We start from the raw sequence: 17,213 nt of genomic DNA on the forward strand, positions 1-17,213 counted from the left end.
TGCTGAAATGCAAGTATTTTCTTAAATGCTATAGGAAATATTCTTAAATCACAGTTTTTCCATCTTTCCCCACCTTTTTTCTACAAAATACCGAGAAGTGGGGTATTGATGTAACAAATACCTAAAAATGTGGAAGGGGCTTCGACACTGGTAGGGGCTAGAAGAGTTTTGAGGTGCATGTTAGACAAAGCCTAAAATGCCCTGAAGAGACTGTTGGTAGAAATACGGTCATCAGAGGCCATTCCGGTAAGGGCTCATAAAGGAAAGAGGAGAGCTGTAGAGAAAGCTTCCATGGCCTTAGAGAAAACATATCATGAACAGAATCTTGGTAGAAATATGGATGTTAAAGGTGGTTTTGGTGAGGTCTCAGATGGAAATGAGGAACATGTTACTGGAAAGGGGAAGAAAGGTGATCCTTGTTATAAAGTGGCAGAGAACTTGGCTAAATTGTGTTCTAGTGTTTTGTGAAAAGCAGAACTTATAAGTGATGAACTTAGATATTAAACTGAGGGGATTTCTAAACAAAGTGTTAAAGGTGTGGCCTGGTTTCCCCTTGCTGCTTATCGTAAAATGTGACAGAAAAGAGACAAATTGAAGAAGGAATTGTTAAGCAAAGGGAGTCAGAACTTGAAGACTTAAAAATTCTCAGCCAATCATATTGCAATAAATGATAAAGCATACTCTGGTGAAACATCAAGGGTGTGGCTGGACAACCATTTAGCAAGAAGTTACTTCTGTGACTCATGGACCCAATCAACCATCTCAGCAGAAGCTGGACTAGAGATGTGGTAATCCAGGAAGGATCCAGGAGAACCTTCTTGTCTGTTGGCTTAGACCCCTGTGAATTACATGGGTTACCAACAAGGTTTTTGAACAATTTTATACCAGCAGAAAATTTGCCAGCTTGGACTGAAGGGGACAGAGATGGGATGAAATACAAAACATCAGCAAAATGAACCATTAAGTAGCTGATTAAACAGATCTGGTGAGTCTGACTACAACATGGCTGCCACCACGGCCAAGAAGCCTACGTGACTAGAACGGCTAGTGAGTAACCTAAAGGGAAGGTGCTATCTGACAAATCTCCTTCTTTTCCATAGTGGCTGAGAAATAACATCACAACCTCCTGCTTACTACCTTTCAGAAGAAAAAACAACACAGTTAACTTACAAATGCTTCTGTTTTCTGTAATAGTTCCTGCTTTTCTGTCTGTAGTTTGGTGATCTCCAGAGATTGTGAGTTTAACTGAGATTTTAATGTTACCAGTTCCTAAGAGACAAAAATAACTGAGTCATAACATTAAATAGCATTAATTTCATCAAGGAAATGTCTATTCTCAGGAAGAAATTAAAAAAATTATTTCTTTTCTTGGCGCTTCTCTCTAAAATTACAACTTTCAAGTTTTAAAATCTAATTCTAAAAATTATTCTTGAACTTCAAGCTTAAAATAGAGAATTAGACACGTTTATCAAATACATTCAGCTCTGCTTCCTTCGAGATTCCATGTAAAAAATCATATAGGCAGGGACAGAGGGAAAGAGGAAGGAAGGAAGAAAAAAGGGAGAAACCCACAAGGATGAAGAGAATAAGAGAAAAGAGCAATAAAATTGGGGAATTTGAGAAAGCAAGTGACACCGTAACTGACTCAGCACACCTGAGAAAGCTGAAACCTTAGTTGATCTCTGAGAAAGCCAAGCTGCTGCCTGACTTGCAATACAAAACTACCACAAGGCTTGGGTACCAGGCCCACCAGATGTCTCTGGAAGTGTGGGTAAAAATGGGATCTAAAACAGCAGGGCTGGTGGAAAGTCTGCTTAGGAACAGACCGCTGGATCCCCATCCCAATCTCAGGCATCAGGCAACTCTTCCTCTGGGCCTGGCTGAAGACTACAGGTTTATCACTTGGAAAGGGCAAAATAGGACATTTTTAGACGAGGGGCCACCAAACACAGATGAAAGTAGTAGTACTGCAATGAAAATGGAGTAATTAATCAAAAGTTTACATATTATTAATGTTGAAATTTCCAAACTTCTTACCCACTCTCCTCCAAATAAGTACAAAGAAAAGCAATTCTAACAGTGATTTTCATCCAGGGGTGATCTCCCCCTCAATATGTGGCAATGTCTGGAGACACTGGTAAGTGGTGGGATGTCGTCATGCAAAAAGCTCTTTTGTTTCTTAAAATTTTCTATCATGGACATACGTGGCTTTTGTTTTGTTTTTTCAGTTATCAAAATGAGTTATGTAGACACTGAAATCATGGACCATTTTGTTTTTCTTTTTAAGGATTGGCACCTGGTCTAACAACTGTTGCCAATCTTTTTTTTTTTCCTGCTTGATCTCCCCAAACCCCTCCTGTACACAGTTGTATATCTTAGTTGCAGGTCCTTCTAGTTGTGGGATGCGGGACGCCGCCTCAATGTGGCCTGACGAGTGGTGCCATGTCTGCACCCAGGATCCGAACCCTGGGCTGCCGGAGTGGAGCACGAGAACTTAACCACTCAGCCACGAAGCTGGCCTCGAGTTTTTCTTTTTATACAGTGTTTTACTGTACATTATTTTAAAAACCTGCCATTTAAAATATAACTAATTTTCTTCTATAAAAATATCTAACAAAAGATTCATTGGGAAACACAAAGAGAAAAATTTTTACTTGGGATTTACAAACCAAGGTTGTATATTAATAACTTAATTCCTTTTAATTTTAATATAGCTCTAGTGTAGGTAGACTTAGTAAAACCCAAACAGCACGCTAATCTTCCTCACAAGAACAAAACACTGTGGACGTATACAGGAGACTTGGTAAATCCTTAACAACAAACGATTAAAAAAAAAAAAGTTTGATTGTCGAATCTACTGGGGTGCACAGACATTATCCAAATAAGATATAGTTTCTCTGTGTGCACAGTCATTCTTCTCTCAGATGAGCCATGTCAGTGGGCCAGGACCAGCAGACTACTGGAGGGAGAAAAGTCAGTCTTAGGTTGGTTAGGCCATCCACTTCTTTCTTTAATATTACTTTACTACTATTTTTTTAAGTAACAATGTTCCTTTTATAAGAAAGAAAGGAGAGAAGCATGGAAGGAAGGAAAAAGAAAGAAGGAAAGAAAGAAAATTTAAAAAGGAAAAAAACCAACCTGTTTAGGGATAATATACTAATGAGCGATCTGATACTTTTCTAGGTTTTTCTTCCAATTACTGCATTATTTAATTCTACATGTAAATAGTTCTTCTCTCTCTTTTTTAGCTCTTTTCTTGAACAAATACATTTAACTTTCTTCATTGGATAGATAAAGATAAATCTGGACTATCCAGTTTAATAGGAATTTATAAATATCACAAATTAACCAAGTGGAAAAAGTTTAATTTGCTTTTCTAGATATTATAAATTACTACAGCAGAAAAAGTTTATTTTGCTTTTTTAGCTAGTCATCTAATTGAGATACATACAAGTTTACCTCCTGTTTTTCCCTTTTCTAATTCTAAAATCCAACATTTTCCTGGACAGCATGGTTTAAACACTCAATACATTTAACTAAGCAATTATCATGGTCAATAGTATAAGAAAATTAGGCATAGATTTTATATGTTCAATATTTGCAGCTTATAAATATATTTAAATTTTTCTTAATGGTTATTCACTGATGATCTACAAATAATGCGGGTAAGATGCTGAGATCTGTTACAAAGAACAGCATTGAATAATAAGAACACAATAAAACCAAAATACCCTTACTGTGTAATTAAAACAACTTCTGGATTTTCAAACGGCTGTCTTTACTACTAAATTTTGCTTACACCCAACAAAGTAGTTCTAGATTTATGGCACTGAAGGCCTATTATTCGACTATACATAATTAAAACAAGACAAAATAGAACTTGGATCAAGCTGGAAAATTACCTGTTTTAATTCTGCAATTTGTTCAGAATCTCTAGCTGAAGCTGTCACTGAAGACTGTTCATTTGTGCCAGGTGATGTTTGGGTAGATCTCTATAAATAGCAAAGAAATAAACTATGAAATAATTTCAGCCTAAAGAGATAGGAAAAAACCAAAACAGAACTGTACACATATAAGCTATATCTTGTAGATTACAAAAAAAAAAAAAAAAAAAAAGTCACATTGACATTTTAATTTTTATACTCAAGATAAAATTTCAAGATAGCACATATTGTCTACAACTTTTCCATAGTTAATAAATTTATGCTTATACCAAGTAATTTATTAAATCTAAGCACTTAGCTGAGGTCATATGGAGAAAGAGCATAAAAGCAGGTATTTATTGAGAGATTTCCATGTCTTAAAAGAGCTTTATACAGAGCCTCATTTAATTCTCACAACAATGAAACAAATATGACCACCACCATTTTATAGATCAGGAAAAAAGTTTAAAGAGGTTAACTAAGCTTCTTAAATTCAATTAGCTAGGAAGCATTGAAACTTCAGTCAGTCTGACACCAAAGTTCATATTCTAAACCTTAATATGATATATTGGCTTAAGGGATCCCGAAAAATAAACAAGCAGGATAATGAGAATTACTCCTGATCTATTATTTAAAATTTTTAAACATTTACTTACCAAATTTTCAATTAAAGAGTCCTTTTCAGCCAGCTGGCTTTGTAAAAGTTCCTGATTACTTTTCAGTTCTTCTATCTCTTCTTGCAACCTACCAATTTCTTCTGGCTGAATGCCATTCATCTGAGCCCCATCATTGTAAGAACCTTGATGCGGATTGTCTTTTCCTATTAGGCATAAAATTTGAAAAGCCAGTAGGAAACTTAAGTTTTTCATTTTTTTGAATTACAAGATTCAAATATAAAAAAATACATAAAATTTCCTTAATTCAATTACTTTGGCAGCACTTTTGTAAACATATTACATCTTTGCAATATAGTGTATTGATAAAAATAGTGAACTGATGATACTTTCAGGGTTTCTGGGAAGAAAAACAGCATAGTCTTATTAAGACTAAATTGCATGGTTTGGTGATCTATAATTAAGAATTATAGTAGTTTTAATTCTAATTCTGTCAATTAATGTAAGAGCAAATAAAATCCCTTTAAAAATTTTCACAAAGTAATAGCTTTCTATATGGCCTAAAATAACTGAGAAATCATTATCATAAACACAAGAAGTAACCGAGAGAATTTTTTCCTGAAAACTTCAGTCACCTTCATACAAATAAACTGTATTTCTAAGTGGCTAGCATTCCAGTCAAAAGCACTATTGGATGATACTATTTACAAGCATTTAAGCTCTTACCATGTGCCAGGCACAGAACTAGAATTTTATATATTTCATTTAATTCTCAGATGACACAGATGCTATTATCATCTCCATTTTGCAGATGAGGAAATGAAAAAGTTAGACCAGTCATTTTCAACTGGCTATACATCAGAATCACTTGGGGAGCTTGTAATAATTACTGATGCCCGGACCCAACCCCAATTAATTAAATCAGAAACTCCAGTGAGATCTCAGTATTGTGGTATTTTTTTTTAAAAAAACAACTCGGGGGGGCTGGCCTGGTGGTGCAGAGGTTAAGTGCGCACGTTCCGCCTCAGTGGCCCGGGGTTCACTGGTTTGAATCCCAGGTGCGGGCATGGCACCGCTTGGCACGCCATGCTGTGGTAGGCGTCCCACATATAAAGTAGAGGAAGATGGGCACAGATATTAGCTCAGAGCTAACCTTCCTCAAAAAAAACCACAAAAAACTATAAAAAATAAATAAACAAACAACAAAAAATAAATAAAAATAAAAAATAAAAAAACAACTCAGGAGATTCTAATGTGCAGCCAAGGTTGAGAATCAATGTCAGATAATCCATCAGATAATCCTCAACAGCAAAGAGCCTGGACTTCGAACTCTGATTAATTTAAGGTTAGAAAAAGACTAGTCCATAAGAATAATTTGTCTGATTTTTGTCCAGCTCTTGGGGACACTACAACAGAGATGCTAGCTATACTTACCTAGCTGTACTTTAAGAAGGTTATACTGATCCTTGTGTTGCTGAATCTGAGAAGCTTGCTGTGTAACTGCTGTCTGGAGCTGTTCATTTTGACATTTTAAGGTAGAAATCTGCTGCTTTAATTCCTCAAGCTGCAGATCCTGTGAAAGAAAAATAATTCAAGTGTTTCAAGTTCCTATTAATTAGCTTTAAGATGAACAAATTAAAAATTAGAGATTATTTTCAGTCAGGATGTTAAAGTACTTAACAATTCCAAAATCATTCAATGATTAAGCAGTAATACATTAATATATGCACCAAGGCCAATTAACATGCAGCAGAAGTGTAAGATTTCAAGCAAGGCTCCATTAATAAGCACTATGGCATAGCCTGCAATCTCACTGCAATTATGAGGGTGAGGGGTAGGTGTGGGGGTGGAGGGGTGGGGATGACAACGTGGACCACGACTCCATTTTATGGTCCATCAAACTATTTAAGAAATTTACACCGAACTATTTAAGAAACTTAGTAAGTGTATGTAAAAATATCCATCTATATTACTTTTGATGTTAAAAGACAATTATATAACAGAACATTTAGAAGACTGAAAAAAGAGCTTCCAACTCTCACCACTCTAATATAACTAGTCGGAATTTGATCTATTTCTTAATTTTCTTCTAATTTTTTTCCAGGCCAAGTTTTTAAAACTTGTCATAATCATTCCATATATAATTTTGTAACCTTTACTATTTGATTATAATTCCCCATATTTCTACATACTTTCCACAATCATAATTTTTTAATGCTCATTTAAAATCTAATCAGTAGATGTAATATAATTTATATTTAAAAGCAACACTGAGGTTGTTTCCATTTTTCTAAATGATAAACGTCATTACAATAAATACTTTAGTTCATATAATTGTTCTCCTGAATCTTGGAGAATTTCCTAAGGACAGATTCTCAAATGTCATTCAAAGTATATAAACATTTTACTTTTTTTTTTTTCTTCTGCTGAGGAAGATTAGCCCTGAGCTAACATCTGTGCCAATCTTCCTCCACTTTATATGTGGGCTGCTGCCACAGTGTGGCTGACATGTGGTGTAGGTCCACACCCAGCATCTGAACCTGGACGGCCGAAGTGGAGCATGTTGAACTTGACCACTATACCATGGGCTAGCCCCTATAAAGTTCCGGAAGCTTGTTGCCTGATTGTCAAATGGCATTTTAAATGGTGAGACTACTTAAAATTAACATTTCTAAAGATGAGTCATTATAGTAACTGTGTCAAATCACTCTTTGCTTCTTCCAAATCAACCATATTTATCAGTCCCAGGTGTAGGCTGTAACATTATATTCCATATATTTATTTTTCATTGCTCCAAAAATATTACATTTTACCATCAGGAAATGACTGAATATTTGTGATAAGAGACAGATGAGAAATCTTAATAATGGGTAGCTTAATGATTTAAATTTGGATCATTCAAACATGAAGCTAATTTACTGATTTGCTTGTAAACTCAAAAGCTCAGACTGAATGCTAAATATACCACTACTTTTATTCTTTCTTAGAATTTCACTTTCAACAATACAGATTGTGGGGAAGAAAACAACACACAGGCCGTTCGTATTTAGAGGGTGCTGGCCAAGCTCTTGCTGGCCACCCCTGTGTCAAGCTGTGCATGAGCAGCAGGGGGTGGAGGGCAGCACAGGGAAGGGGGTGCAACCTGCCCCACATGCACTGCCACCAGTGTGCTTTCTGTATGACACCGGCATTTTAGCAACCTCAATAATCTCATTTTCCAGATAATAATGCAGCGCTGTCTAGATTCCAATCAAAGTATATAACACAATGAGGAATGAGATGAGAGAAAAAAACCAAGAAATACATTTTGAAGGAACATAATGGAAGTTTTAAGGTGCTTAACACAATGCAAGTGTAGAGGTTCACTGGTATCCTGGAAAGAAAATGTCAATTGATGATTCTGAAAATGTAGTTTCAACTTAACTCATTGTCCACTCTAATAAATCAGCTCCTTCTCTTGTTCTGTCTAATTCGGTACCATCTATTCAGTGTGCAAGACAGAGATCTAAGGATCATATTTGACCCTTCCTGCTCCCTCACAGTTGCATCCAGTCATGACCAAGTCCTGCCAATTTTATCTTCTTTGGTTTCTACTCTCAGGCCTGTCCCCTCTACATCACCAGCACAGCTTTAGAGTCCCAGTAACACACATGTATTTGAATTCTGTCCCACCAATCACTGAGTGACCCTGGACAAGCTTAAATTCTCTAAGTCTCAGGTTCCTCATTTACTCTAAACTGAAGATATTAACTACTTTGTAGAGATAGTGTGAAAATTAAATGAGATAGTGTTTAACATGTGCTTAGTGAGCACCTAGAACACAGTAAACAAAAAATGGCAGCCATCATCATCACCACCATCAGTGCCCCAGTTTCCTCCCTAGCCCACCACGAACTCTTCCTTCTTGGGCTCCCTCCCTCTAGCCTTGCCTCTCAAATTTCTCCTTTATTCAGCCACCAAGTGTTCTATGTACATGCCAGTAACACCTCTTGCCTCTCTTCTCTTTGTCTCCTTCTAGGAGCTTACTCCTAGTTATCCTTTTAGGACTCAGCTTCTCTGTTTTCTCCAAGCCCCTGGTCCTACCTGGCTAAATTAGGTGCCTCTCGGTGCTGCCACATACCTTTGATTACTTCTATCACTAGACTCAATATGTTACAATATGAGTGTCACAATAATCTATGTATAAGTTTCTCCCCACATGGGACTGTGACATGGGAACATGTCTGACTCATGTCTTTATCCACATCATCATGCACAATGCTTAGTAGATATTAAGCTCTCAGTTTGTTGAACATGCAGATGCTTCTGAACTATTTAGGAAAATAGTGAGTTTTATTTTCTGTATCCTCTTGCATTTGAAGTCCAGGAAAAATTCTTCCCTAAAGTAGAAAAGTATCAGTATATCATACAGTACACACAATTTATCAGTACATACTTGCTCTCGAATCATATTTTTGTAGTGAGTCACAATACTGTCATGCTGTTCTAATGTTTTCTTCACCTCTTCTTCTTTTTTATCTTCTTCACTAGACTTATAAATAGCTTTAGTTATCACACCTGTAAAAGAAAGCTCATTTAAAACTTATTTTAAACATTTAAAATATTATTTTATTATTAAATATTAATCAGTAAAACATATGGACTAACTACATGACAGATAGGAAACAATCTTTCCAATTTTACTGAACGCCAAAAGTCCTTCAATGGGCTATAGACCAAGAGCTGGGAAAAAACTCTTCTTTCAGGCTTATCATATGATCTGCATTATGTCCAGAACATACAAATATGATACAATCATAGGTACTTTCTAAGGAATATCAATATAACTTTTGTGTCTTACCTTCAAGTTCTTTTACCAGCTTCGTAAACTCATGGTCAAATATCATGTATTCTGGACTGGGAAAGTTTGGCTGGGGCTTCTGAGATGCTCTGGAATACAGCTCATGTTTGCTAATAAAGCCTAGTTTCTCTATGAAATTCTCTTTGCCAATCCTCTTCTCTATTAGTTGTTTTAGTTTTTCTCTACAGAGATAACCATATTGAGACACTTAAAAAAGTCATAACAAAACATAAGAGCTTGATCTACATTATACTTTGGCTGAAAAGGTTTATCATTATCTCGTAATGACATCAGCAGGTCATTTTCCCTTAGTGCTTTCCCCTTACGTACTTCATGTAGCTCTCAAGAGAGTTATCATTGAAGTAAATCGTAATGCCCAACAGAAGGGCACATAAGCCTTGGACCAACTGCTCTTCTTCTCCAAGATTTTCTGCAATTTGTCCTGTAAGCTGAAATCTTTGTTAAGGAGACTAAAGGTTCATAATATCTAGAGTAGTTCTTCATTTTGCAATTTGAATTTGACACGTATTTCACATAAGAATTTCTACAAGAAATTCTCTATATAGGCCAAGCAGACATAAAACAAACAATGGTACACACATACATACACACACACATACAGATACAGCTTAGGCAAGTATCATTACCACCTTAACAGTTTACAAAGTTGCAACACGGATAAAGAGAATTCAAATATTTGGAACACAGAGCTACCTCTGAGAAGAAGACATAGCAAAGATAAATACATACGTTACTCAAACATAAAGGATACAAATGGAACATTGGCTGAATTGTGAAGAAAATGAGTTACTGCGATGGGACAGTTGCTTAGCCAGGTACAAAGCAACATTAGTAATCCAACTCTTGTCTGTATTTTGCTTCCCTGCAATAGATAAGTTGACAGAAATCTCATTTTATTTTTTTTAAACTTAAAGTTGCCCTAAGATCCCTCCCCATTTGTGTAAACAGAAATTTAACATCTTTTATAAAAGATGTGCCAGGAATCCAGATTCAAAAAATTGAACAAGAGAATGCATTCTTGTGTCCTCTATGTGCTCCATTTCCCAAAATGAACTGACAGCAGAAAATAGAATTGATTCATGCTCATAAGCATATACTGCGTTATCTAAAATACTTTAGTGTAAAAATCTGGTCTGCTAAGGAAGAAATGTACGATATGGATGCTTAAAAAAATTTATCAATCCTAAAACACCTAATAATAACATAAATTTTCATGGCAAATTTATGATGTTTTAATCAGAATTTTAAAAACAAATTTCTAATAAAAGGAAAAATTCTGCCTCCTTCAAAAAACATCAAGAAAAATACAAAGAAATAATCTCCTGAATTATTTAGTCAAATTCTATTAGAGAATATATTTTCTAACAAGAATAAACCATGTTACCAACTCAGTGACAACATGCCAGATGATGAGCAATCACAAACATAATGAAGGAGAAAAGATTTATTTAGGGGCCAGCCCCATGGCCTAGTGGTTAAGTTCAGTGCTGCTTTGGTGGCCTGGGTTCTGTTTGTTGGTGGCCATGCTTTGGCGATGACCCACATGAAAAATACAGGAAGGGGGCTGGCCCCGTGGCCGAGTGGTCAAATTCATGTACTCTGCTTCCTCGGCCCAGGGTTTCGCTGGTCCGAATTCTGGGCATGGACATGGCACCACTCATCAAGCCATGCTGAGGCGGCCTCCCACATGCCATAACCAGAAGGACCCACAACTAAAATATACAACTATGTACTGGGGGGATTTGGGGAGAAAAAGCAGAGGAAAAAAAAAAAAAAAGAATGGCAACAGTTGTGAGCTCAGGTGTCAATCTTAAAAAAAAAAATAGAGGAAGACTGGCACAGATGTTAGCTCAGGGCAAATCTTCCTCCAGCAAAAAGAGGAAGATTGGCAACAGATGTTAGCTCAGGGTGAATCTTCCTCAGGAAAAAAAAAATTATTCAAATTAGCTTAAGTGCCCCAAACCACTAACTATACTGCTGCCAAGTGTAGTTAACCAATATTGAAAACTAGCATGTCCATCAAAATTAGTTCCTAAACTTTAGCACAACACATTTATGTCTCCCATGTGGGGTATTCTCTTAGCTCATAATATTGCCACTGCCCATATTGTATTACATAACCTGTATTTTTGTTTAAGAAAAACAAAACTTGTTTGAAACAAAGTAATGGAAATTAGCACAGCAATGCATCACTTTGGGGGTAAATTCAGAAAATAGACGGAATACAATTATTCAAAGATCTAGACAAGGAATGGATTTAAAGTAACCATCACTGTGTTTGAAAAATTTCTACCACCCAGACTGTTCTAATTTCATGAACCTTGATGTAAATATCTTTGCCTTTCCATCATCTACTTTCAAGTATATTTAATATTTAATTAAACAAATTCAAACTAGAGCTCTTCCAATGATTTCCCAAGTAAGCATTAATTAGCATGAATTTAGTTTTTACATTACATTGCATTATTTTTCCTTTTTCCTTGCCTCTATGTCATTACTGTGCCCACAATCTATCTTCATGTGATCCAAGTAGATTGAAAAGTTAAAAAAACACACAATTATTCTCAATTGACTATGTGCTACAGAGAACTTAAAACTAATTACTCAAGTTATAAATGCAAATGTTTCATTGATTTCTCCTAGATATATATATAAGAAGTTTATTATTACTTGGAATACCATTTGCAGGTACCAAATTTACCTAACCTGTATGTACAAAGGCATCCTATCAAATCACTGGCTGATTGTTTGAGTAAACAGAAATGGAATTAGATTCAAATTTGAATCTTCTAGGATGCCCTTTGGGGTCTAACTGAAGGATAAGAAGAGCAAAGTCAAACAGTCTGGAACCTGTCAGAAAATAACAGGGTATACCCATTTAATATAGCCAACATAAAGTACTCAGCAATGAGCCTGATCAAAACTGTATGAAACCTACAGGAGGAAAATTGAAAAACACTGCTGAAGGGCACAAAAGTAGAGACAAATCAACAGAAAGACCATGATCTTAGACAGAAAAACTCAAGATTACGAAGATATTAATTCTAAAGTTATAAAATTAATGTGATCCAAATAATAATACACTAACAGGTTTTTCTTTCCCTTGGACCTAAACAACTTGGTTCTCAAGTTCATATGGAAAAATAAACAAGCAAGAGTAACCAGGGAAACTGTTAAAAACGAAAAAGAGTAATGAGGTGATACTAGCTCTCGAACACAGGAATCAAGGGATAGAAAAGTCCAGAAATGCATCCATCTACAAATGGGAATCTAGAATATGAAAAAGATAGCATATAACCATCAGTGGGTTATAGATAGGCTTTAAAAATGTTGAGATAGCTAGATATCTATCTAAAAAAGATCAGAGGATCCATATCTCATAGATCATTGAAAAGAATGGAACAAAGATTTAAATGCAAAACATGAAACCAGAGAGTATGAGATGGAAATATGGGCAAATTCTTCAAAATCCTGAAGTAGGGAAGGCCTTTCTTAGTATGTTTTAAAATGCAGAAGCCATAAAAGAAAAGTCTGATACAAAAAAAGAAAAAATCCCAAACAAAATACCAAGGTCAAAAGACATTATCAGGAAAAATATTATTTGTAAATTATCACAGACAAGGGTTAAATTCCTTAATATAAAATGAGTTCCTATAAGAGAAGAAATGATTAACAACCCAATAGAAAAATGGGCAGATGATATGAAATATAAGAAAGGAGAGTTCACAGAAAAACTTCAAATGGTGTATAAACATGTAGAAAGCTATTCAACCTGTTAGTAAGAGAAACGCAAATTAAAACTCACTGAGATAACATTTTTCACCACTCAAGAGAGTGGGCAAAAACACAAGTCTAACGACATGCTGTTGGTGAGGATCTGGGGAAACAGATAATCTAGTACACCGCAATCTTATTTCACTTTGCTAGTGGAAGTGCAAAATGGTGTTAAGTGAAAAAAACCCAAGGTGCAGAACAGTGGATATGCATAAGAAGCACCTGAAGACTACAGAAGAAACAAATAATAGGAGGCGGGGAACTAGGACATAGGTGGGGCCAAGACTTCTTATTGTATACTTTTTATATCATTTTGATTTCTAAAGCATGCATTATCCATTTCAAGTATATACATATATCTATATTTTGTGTGTGTGTGTATGTGGGTGTGTGTGAGGAACACTGGTCCTGAGCTAACATCTGTGCCAATCTTCCTCTATTTTACGTGGGATGCTGCCCCAGCACGGCTTGACAAGCAGGGCTAGGTCTGTGCCGGGGATCCAAACCTGTGAACCCCGGGCCATGGAAGCAGAGTGTGAAAACCTAACCACTACACCACCGGGCTGGCCCTAATACATACATATATTTTTAAAGGACTAAATTCTTAATTCTAAGAGTGGGAGTATGGTGTCAATGAATAGGACATTTGGTTGGGAATTAACCAAATCTTCTACTGTCCTACCTTGTACAAGTTCATTATGCTATGTGGGCCCCAGTTTCCTCATTTTGTAAACAGATATGGTTAGGTTAAATGAGCTCAAACACAGAGGTTAAGAGGACAGGCTCTGAAGCCAGGATACCAGGATTTATATCCCAGTTCTAAAACTTGACAGACATGAAACCTTAGGCAACTTACTGAACTCTTCTTCATCCTTAAATAAGGGTAATAGTTAACACCTATTGTATAGAGTTGTGGAGTGGATTAAACAGGTTAATACATGTAAAGAACTAACAGTGAGCACATGGTACACAGTAAATGCTCTACAAATGTTATAAACTATTATCAGCCTTTCTAGCTCTGCAATTCTATGACTCTTTACAGGCGGCCTCTACTTTGCTGCATTAACAGAAATCCATGCACACTGAAAACATGCAAAGTGAGGACTGTATAACAATGATCTTTTGTGCAGACTATATTAGTCTGATGTTCACCAAACCATGATTTATAACAGAGACAAACAGAAGATAATTAAATGTACAAAAATAAGGAGATGGTTAACTAACCTATGGTATATCCATTTGGTGAAATATTACTTAATCATATAAAGTGATGTTGATTTAGTATTTAATATCATGGAAAATACCTATAAGAAAAGATGCAGAATACAAAAGGGAATCTAATATATGATCACTGCTTAACAGTATAGAAAAAAAAAAGTCTAGTAAAAAAAATTCCACCAGTACTTATCTTTGGGTAGTAGAATGTGGGAGGTTATTCTCTTTCTACTATTTTTCTAAATTTTCCAAAAATTTTTTTTAAAAAACTATTAGCAACTACAAAAATGCTATAGTATTTGTCCAGTGTACCATCAAAAAATGTTAAGAATAAGATCAATCCAACAAAATCCTGATCAAGCTGCTCTCTCCCTCCAAAAAATAAAATTAGAAATTGGGCATTAAAGGCTATCAAAACATTCTGTCATTGCTTTCTGATCTTCTGACAGATTCTTTATAGATAAACAGCCAGAGCAGGTAAAAGAAAGCTACACCCCACTTTCTAACTAAAACTATTCATTTCATTTATACATTTATGTACTTGCTTGTATGTTTGTTTATAGGTTTAAGTCAAGAAAAAGTACATATCTCTTTCCAGCCTCCCAGAGTGTGTGAACTATTGAGGAGATTTGGAAAAACAAATGAATGCTGAAATTATAATTTCAGAGCATTCTGAGGGTTTAGTTACTAGAAATGACAGATTTGACAGGATGGAATAGATCCACAAACAAAATAATTGAAGCTGGATCATCTTATCTTTAACATACGCTATTATGTTTTCTTCATTACATTTTCTAAATAAAAATCCCTCTTATTACTACTTTGTGGATTTCAAGTTTAGTATTTTTGCATTGTTTACTAAAAAATATAAGAAACTAACATTTTAAACTTCTAGTGTTCAAGCATTAAAATGAGGTTCTAAAGATTACGATTAGATTCACTTTCTGGTGGTGGCCTCTGGGGATAAAGAATTAATAGGAAAGGGGCATGATGGAACTTTCTGGGATTCTGAATATGTTCTACATCTTGTTATAGAGGTATATTCAACCATCAAAAATCATGAGAATGAGGAGCCAGCCCCAGTAGCCTAGTGGTTAAGTTCAGCACACTCCACTTCAGTGGCCCAGGTTCGGTTCCTGGGTGTGAACCTACACCACTCTGTTAGTGGCCATGCTGTGCTGGCTGCCCACATACTAAAAAATAGAGTAAGACTGGCACAGATGTTAGCTCAGAGCCAATCTTCCTCAGCACAAAAAATAAATTAATTAATTTAAAAAATTAAAAAATCACCAAATTGAACACTTAGGTCTGTGCATTTTACTCTGTGTAAATTATACCTCCAAAAAAATTCCCTTTTAAATGACTGACTTGTATAGTTATAAAATACTTAATATAAAAAATTCTGCAGGTTAAACCTGCCAGTGTGTCCGTGCGTGAGTTATTAATGTGTTAAATCATGCTTATACATAAAGATACAATTCCTAACAGGACCTCAGTTATTACTACCGACACTGCACAGCTGAACTCATGCCCAAATACGAATATTAAAGTACACTGCTTTTTGCCAAACACTCCACAAAACCAAACCAAACACAAATCACACTCCCCCCTCTATACATCAAAAATGAATCCCCAATGGTAGTTGTAGCTTATGGATTACATCCAGAACACCCATAGTTAATTTAAAACCTTTCAAATTACAATATTATACTTACTATTGTACATTTTCAGTAACCTAAGTATAATAAGTCATCACATTCTCTCCTATACTGATTAAGTAGAAACAAAATTCTTAACCCTAAATTTCACTACCATTTGAAATGGTTTCAGGGGAAATAAAGAAGCAAGCCTGGGTGAGAAAAACACAAAAAACCCAAACCAAGGAATTCTAGAAAGTGCAAGCATTCCCGGAGGAAGCACAAGTACAGCTTCAGATTCTCATTCCCGTAGTTCTTAGTAACACCACTACAAGGTCCCACGGAGAAAAAAGGCAGAGCCACTTACAAAAGAGACAGCTGCTGACACAGGAAAGTGTGAGTAGAATATAACTTCAAACAAGCAGTTAAAAAAACCAATCGGCAAAACCCAAGACAAAGAAAAGGCCTTGCTGTAGGAGGAAATGCCTAAGCTCAAACAAGTGATACATACCCGTCTGTCGATCTTATCGCCCTGCAAATTATACATTAAAAATTATTCATAAATATTACTGCTTCAGAAAAATTTAAATCTAGAAAAATCCCTCAAATACAAACCCAAGCCAATAATTTGGGAGAGGATAGTTCTACTCTTTTATTAAATAACAATGCATATACATTTTAGAGGAGAAAGGATAATTTTATAGTACTGTGATTAGAGTGGGAAGACATCGCTATCTTAAGGATTTCTCATTATGCATTAATCATAATTATAATGTTAGAGCCAAGTCTGTGGTCATGGTGATTACCAGCTGTGGTGACAGCTGATTACTATTTGGCTTATGAAGGAGAATGTCAAATATTCAATAAGTAAGGATATGAATATTTTTGGGTAGTTTTTTAAATCACTAAGAGATAAATGATAAATCAAAGACAAAATAAACTTTCAATAGAAGTAAACCAATTTTAAACAACAAAGGGAGTTTTAACTCCTTTTTCACTACAGTTAATTTTTAAGCTTTCATTTATAACTTCCTATGGATGACACTGATGTTTCTTTAAAAGCTCACAATAAGACAATTCAACGAGTGTGGCAAAATTAAGAGGAACACAGCACATTATCATGGGAGGAGGTAGGATAATTCTAGTGGACAGAGCAATTTTAGATTTATCCACATTTTTCGCTGTCCCT

The 17,213-nt window shown here is 35.5% G+C and overlaps 1 protein-coding gene across 4 annotated transcripts in view; it reads right to left on the minus strand.

The window, feature by feature from the left end:
- USO1 (USO1 vesicle transport factor) overlaps nt 1-17,213 on the minus strand; it is a 95,894-nt gene that overhangs the window by 6,020 nt on the left and 72,661 nt on the right. Inside the window, exons 14-22 of one of the 4 annotated variants that reach the window (XR_011538670.1) lie at nt 16,536-16,556; nt 10,150-10,260; nt 9,708-9,826; nt 9,378-9,559; nt 8,973-9,094; nt 5,972-6,110; nt 4,580-4,743; nt 3,903-3,992; nt 1,171-2,959 (exon numbers count right to left, since the gene is read on the minus strand). Coding sequence is in view for 2 of the 4 variants with exons in the window: in XM_070614630.1 (XP_070470731.1) it covers nt 1,171-1,269; nt 3,903-3,992; nt 4,580-4,743; nt 5,972-6,110; nt 8,973-9,094; nt 9,378-9,559; nt 9,708-9,826; nt 10,150-10,260; nt 16,536-16,556 (1,047 nt within the window). In the remaining 2 variants the exon portion in view is untranslated. The remainder of the gene's footprint in view (nt 1-1,170; nt 2,960-3,902; nt 3,993-4,579; nt 4,744-5,971; nt 6,111-8,972; nt 9,095-9,377; nt 9,560-9,707; nt 9,827-10,149; nt 10,261-16,535; nt 16,557-17,213) is intronic. The other 3 variants (XM_070614630.1, XR_011538671.1, XM_070614631.1) reach the window with 3 other exon arrangements.

This window comes from Equus przewalskii, chromosome 3 (assembly GCF_037783145.1).
Source record: "Equus przewalskii isolate Varuska chromosome 3, EquPr2, whole genome shotgun sequence".
Classification (NCBI taxonomy): Eukaryota; Metazoa; Chordata; class Mammalia; order Perissodactyla; family Equidae; genus Equus; species Equus przewalskii.